The following is a 5,441-nucleotide window of genomic DNA, read 5'->3' on the forward strand; positions in this document are numbered from 1 at the left end:
GTTAATCATACACCTATTGTCTGTCCACTCAAAAAAAAACCTTTTGGGATAGTTCAATATTCAAGATTAAATGGACTTCCTCATTGTAATTTTTAATACCTTTTTATTCTTTTCTCTCTTTAAAACTGCTTTAAATGCAAATGTGTGTAGTTTTTAGACAAATTGCGTATCACACTGGGAGTTCTGTTTCTCTTTTCTGTGTGTGTGTGTGTGTGTGTGTGTGTGTGTGTGTGTGTGTGTGTGCGCATGTGTGTGTGATTTCCTCCTGAGTGAAATTTATTAAATAGAAATGATCTGAGGTGCACACTGCTCAGTCGTCCTCCACAACATGGAAGGTGCACTAAGGCTTCTGCTGCTGGCAGCCCTGACTCTGCTTGTTTCTGCCCAGACATTCACAAACTACAATAACTTGCCAGAATCTTACAAAACACACATTGATAAAGCACTGAAGAAGGCAAGCAGTATCTATGGAAGAGGACATCATATTGCTTTTCATTCACTTTTAAACAATCCGAAGGTAAGTTCTGTTGGCATGTTCGCAGTTTGTTTTACATGTGGAAATAACACTTTAAATATAATAGTTATTTATACTTATATTTATGCTATATTTATTTAGTTATATTTATACTATGATATATACTATATTTACAAAGGTTGTCATTCATCCCTGTTGAAGGGTGAATAATATTAATAATAATAATAATAATAATAATAATAAGCAACTGTCTCTAGAGAAGCAGAATGGTAAGTAAAAACAATGGTGAGAATAAACCCAAAGGTGAAGCCAAGATGTTTCTGAGGTCCTCTAGTGCACTACAACTTTTATTGCTGCTTATTCCCATACTAGCGTATAGTCCCATATTAGGACAGATGGCAAACTCTCATTTTAAGTTCCACCACCTCAAATTATATTCCTTATTTTTCTGTAAGTAATTCTTGTACTTATATAAATTTGTCATCTTGACTATGTGTCCCAAATGTATTATGCAATTTTCTTTCAAGGTCATAAAATGATAGATGATCACCTCATTAATCTAGATGCCATTTAGCAAATGATAACTTTTTTCATTTTTGATAATGAATTTTGACCAATGACTAGTTGGACTACAGAGGTTCCTAGATGGATGGATGGAAGGAAAGTTTGGGAGGTAGATGAACGACTTTCCATGTGTAACACTGTTAAAATTAAAGCCTTACTTGTTTTATATGGCATTTTTACTTTTTCAAGGAAAACAATCTCACCACTAACCAGTTATTCAATTAAGTTATTAATTTAGAAAAACTGCTAAACCAATTCCTTCTCTTAACTGATCCTCATAAACGTAATGTCAGATAGCATACTATATACTGTATATACTATAATAATGTTAAATAATACTAAACACATGCAAGCATTACATGACTAACCAATTCATGTTGATGACTTTTACCTAATATCAGTATTTTAAAAATAAGTGTACTGAAATGTCTTGTTTTTACACTTGTTAACAGATAACGGATGACAAATGGAAAGTAAACGTCCTTCTAATGGTCACAACATGCACAAAGGCTTCTACAGATGCATATGAGCACCGAGATGAATGTAATGAACAAAAAAATAAAACGGTGTGTATGACATTATTTTTACAGTTAAAGCAATTTTTTATATCATACTTACTGTATCAACAATAGATAGACTGCAGCTGTGGATTTTATAACATTATAAAATCTCTTAACCCAAAATTCATAACTTTTTTTCGCAGCCCTGGATTGACTGTCTTGTGTGTAAACTGGACAATGAACAAGAACTGGTTGATTGTGGCACAGTGAAAGATGTCAATAATGTAAGTTGAAAATATTTGATAACTGCAGCAGGTCTGAGAATACACACGGCACATAAACTAAAGACATCTAGTCACATCTGTTGTAAAAGTCACATAAAACTATTAAATAATTATTGTTTATTTAACAGGGAATGCGGGTAAAATATAGAGAAGTCTGTGCATTGAAGAAATATCATACTGGAGGTTCCATACTCCTCCATAAATCAGATAATAAGGAGAAGCAGTTTGGATGTCTCGGATGTGTGTGAAGCTGCACAAATCACAATAGCACAAAAAAAAAACTCACTATGCATGAAAAAAGATATATTAAAAAACAGGTTTGGTCTTTGTTAATTATAGGCTAATTAACCTTATGAGACAATGCTTTGCTATAATTACACAGATTAGTAAATAAAGCTTTTCATAAAGGGAACATTTTCTGTCAAATTTGCATATTTTGTTCTCACATTTGTACTTAATATATCTTAAGCCATGATTGTGCAGCGGCCAGGTAAAATCATTACATGGTGATTTTTTTAATATTTTCTAATATCATGTTATGTTAGTACTAACACAACTGTATCTATGGTTTATGTTTCCTATTAATTATTCATATTTAGCTTCTAGTCTTGATATTGTTTATGTTTGTTGATTTTTCAATTAGAAATAAATAGCTTGCACTTGCATCTGACTATCAGTGTGCGTGTGTGTGTTTGTGTGTGTGTGTGTGTGTGTGTGTGTGTGTGTGTGTGTGTGTGTGTGTGTGTGTGTGTGTGTGTGTGTGTGTGTGTGTGTGTGTGTGTGCGCCCTGCAATGGATTGGCACCCCATCAGGGTACACTCTGCTTTTTGAGCCGAGTCCCTTGGGTTAGGCTTCAGGCCCCCCATGACCCTGAACAGGATAAGCATAATACAGAATGAGAGAGAGACACAATATTTCTGTTCTGTTTTAAATGTAGTATAAAATGTTTTTTTTTTCCTGACTGTGGGCCAGAAGTATGGAAATTGTTCATAGCCAGGATTTGAATGCAAAATAAACTGATTAGGCTACAACCTGTGACTTTTGCACTTTATTATTCAGAAATTATCCAGCTGGATAACTGCTTTTGCAGACATGAAGATCAATGAAGTATATAATCTTTATACAACAGAAAAAAATAGAAAGAACTAAATAACACACGCCTCAGAAGACCAAAACCCTGCGCACACGCACACATACACACACACACACCACACATCCTGGATCTGTGTCAATCAGATCATTTATACATTCCAAGTTCAAATATTTAATAATTCAACATCTGTAAATTTCTAAAACAAAAGAACAGTTGTTATTTGTAAAAGAACATCTCACTAGAACCTCTTAGTATTTATATACTAAGTCTTGAAAGAATTGAAAGTTCATACTTTATGTGCATAAATGAATAGTACTGATTTTTAATTGCCTTCACATACCACACTGGGAGTTCTGTTTTTCTTTCTGTGTGTGTGTGCGCATGCGTGCGTGTGTGTGTGTGTGTGTGTGTGTGTGTGTGTGTGTGTGTGTGTGTGTGTGTGTGTGTGTGTGTGTGTGTGTGCATGCGTGCGTGCGTGCATGCATGTGTGTGTGTGTGTGTGTGATTTCCTTCTGAGTAAAGTTCATTAAATAGAAATGATCTGAGGTGCACACTGCTCAGTCGTCCTCCACAACATGGAAGGTGCACTAAGGCTTCTGCTGCTGGCAGCCCTGACTCTGCTTGTTTCTGCCCAGACATTCACGAACTACAATAACTTGCCAGAATCTTACAAACCACACATTGATAAAGCACTGAAGAAGGCAAGCAGTATCTATGGAAGAGGTCATCATGTTGCTTTTCATTCACTTTTAAACGGTCTGAAGGTAAGTTCTGTTAGCATGTTTGCAGTTTGTTTTACATGTGGAAATAACACTTTGAATATAATAGTTATTTATACTTAAATTTATGCTATATTCATTTAGTTATATTTATACTATGATATATACTATATTTACAAAGGTTGTCATTCATCCCTGTTGAAGGGTGAATAATAATAATAATAATTATAATAATAATAATAATAATAACAAGCAACTGTCTCAGAAGCAGAATGGTAAGTAAAAACAACGGTGAGAAACAATCTCACCACTAACCAGTTATTCAATTAAGTTATTAATTTAGAAAAACTGCTAAGCCAATTTCTTTTCTTAACTGATCCTCATAAACGTAATGTCAGATAGCATACTATATACTGTATATACTATAATAATGTTAAATAATACTAAACATATACAAGCATTACATGACTGACCAGTTTATGTTGATGATTTTTACCTTATATCAGTATTTCCAAAATAAGTATACTGAGGTGTCTTGTTTTTACACTTGTTAACAGATAATGGATGACAAATGGAAAGTAAATTTCCTTGTAATGGTCACAACATGCACAAAGGCTTCTACAGATGCATATAAGCACCGAGATGAATGTAATAAACAAAAAAATAAAACGGTGTGTATGACATTATTTTATAACTCAAGTTATTTATAATTATTTCACAGTTAAAGCAATTTCCTTTTTATATCATACTTATCAACAATAGATAGACTGCAGCTGTGGATTTTATAACATTATAAATTCTCTTTCTTAACCAAAAACAAAAACCAAAAACAAAAACCAAAAACTTTTTTTCGCAGCCCTGGATTGACTGTCTTGTGTGTAAGATGGACAATGAACAAGAACTGGTTGATTGTGGCACAGTGAAAGATGTCAGGAATGTAAGTTGAAAATATTTGACAACTACAGCAGGTCTAGGAATACACACGGTACATAAACTACAGACATCTTTAGTTGTTGTAGAAGTCACATAAAACTATTAAATAATTATTGTTTATTTAACAGGGAATGCGGACAAAAGATCGAGAAGACTGTAAGGAATCTCATACTGGAGGTAACTTTTTTCTCTTCTAATGAGGAGAAGCAGTTTGGAGCTAAGCTATGATTGTGCAGCGGCCAGATAAAATTATTTACATGGTGAATTTTTGATATCATGTCGTGTTAGTAGTGAAAAAACTGTATCTATGGTTTATGTTTCCTATTCATTATTCATATTTAGACTCCTAGTCTTGATATTGTTTATGTTTGTTGATTTTTTAATTAGAAATAAATTGCTTGCACTTGCATCTGACTTCAGAGTGTGTGTGTGTGTGTGTGTGTGTGTGTGTGTGTGTGTGTGTGTGTGTGTGTGTGTGTGTGTGTGTGTGTGTGTGTGTGTGTGTGTGTGTGTGTGTGATCTGCAATGGATTGGCATCCCATCAGGGTACACTCTGCGTCATCTATCATTTATACATACCAATTTCAAATATTCAATAATTCAACATCTGTAAATTTCTAAAACAAGAGAACAGTTGTTATTTGTAAAAGAACATCTCACTAGAACCTCTTAGTATGTATGTAGAAAATGTAGAAAATCTTTCCAACTTTAGAAACTTTATAAATCTTTACTCTTCTAAGAAAAAAGGGACACATACTGAAAAAAAAGCTATAACATACTGAGAAAAAGCTATAACATATATAAACTTGTTTTTAAAACTAACCACAATTTTAGTCCACTGAGTTTCCCCTTTACAAATGATTGTAAAATCAT

General features: G+C 33.6%; 2 protein-coding genes across 2 annotated transcripts; both read left to right on the plus strand.

Annotated features, from left to right (window-relative positions):
* The first annotated feature begins 301 nt into the window (after positions 1-301).
* On the plus strand, positions 302-2,307 carry LOC128527933 (cystatin-like protein). Its single transcript, XM_053500603.1, has 4 exons — positions 302-517; positions 1,492-1,605; positions 1,743-1,823; positions 1,952-2,307. Exons 1-4 carry the CDS (start codon positions 329-331, stop codon positions 2,069-2,071), a joined length of 504 nt encoding a protein of 167 aa, XP_053356578.1. The 5' UTR covers positions 302-328; the 3' UTR covers positions 2,072-2,307.
* A 1,166-nt stretch (positions 2,308-3,473) lies between these two features.
* On the plus strand, positions 3,474-4,929 carry LOC128527942 (cystatin-like protein). The gene is made up of 4 exons (XM_053500615.1): positions 3,474-3,680; positions 4,193-4,306; positions 4,492-4,572; positions 4,697-4,929. The coding sequence occupies exons 1-4, from the start codon at positions 3,492-3,494 to the stop codon at positions 4,763-4,765; spliced, it is 453 nt and encodes a 150-aa protein (XP_053356590.1). The 5' UTR covers positions 3,474-3,491; the 3' UTR covers positions 4,766-4,929.
* Positions 4,930-5,441: the final 512 nt, after the last annotated feature.

This window comes from Clarias gariepinus, chromosome 1 (assembly GCF_024256425.1).
Source record: "Clarias gariepinus isolate MV-2021 ecotype Netherlands chromosome 1, CGAR_prim_01v2, whole genome shotgun sequence".
NCBI lineage: Eukaryota > Metazoa > Chordata > Actinopteri > Siluriformes > Clariidae > Clarias > Clarias gariepinus.

Bases quoted from the DNA above. Each gene is read 5' to 3' on its own strand.
- LOC128527942 (XM_053500615.1), top strand. From the start codon at position 3,492: ATGGAAGGTGCACTAAGGCTTCTGCTGCTGGCAGCCCTGACTCTGCTT. The intron at 4,307-4,491 runs GTGTGTATGACA...TTTTTTTCGCAG, and splicing joins ATAAACAAAAAAATAAAACG to CCCTGGATTGACTGTCTTGT. The intron at 4,573-4,696 runs GTAAGTTGAAAA...TTTATTTAACAG, and splicing joins CAGTGAAAGATGTCAGGAAT to GGAATGCGGACAAAAGATCG.
- LOC128527933 (XM_053500603.1), top strand. From the start codon at position 329: ATGGAAGGTGCACTAAGGCTTCTGCTGCTGGCAGCCCTGACTCTGCTT. The intron at 1,606-1,742 runs GTGTGTATGACA...TTTTTTTCGCAG, and splicing joins ATGAACAAAAAAATAAAACG to CCCTGGATTGACTGTCTTGT. The intron at 1,824-1,951 runs GTAAGTTGAAAA...TTTATTTAACAG, and splicing joins CAGTGAAAGATGTCAATAAT to GGAATGCGGGTAAAATATAG.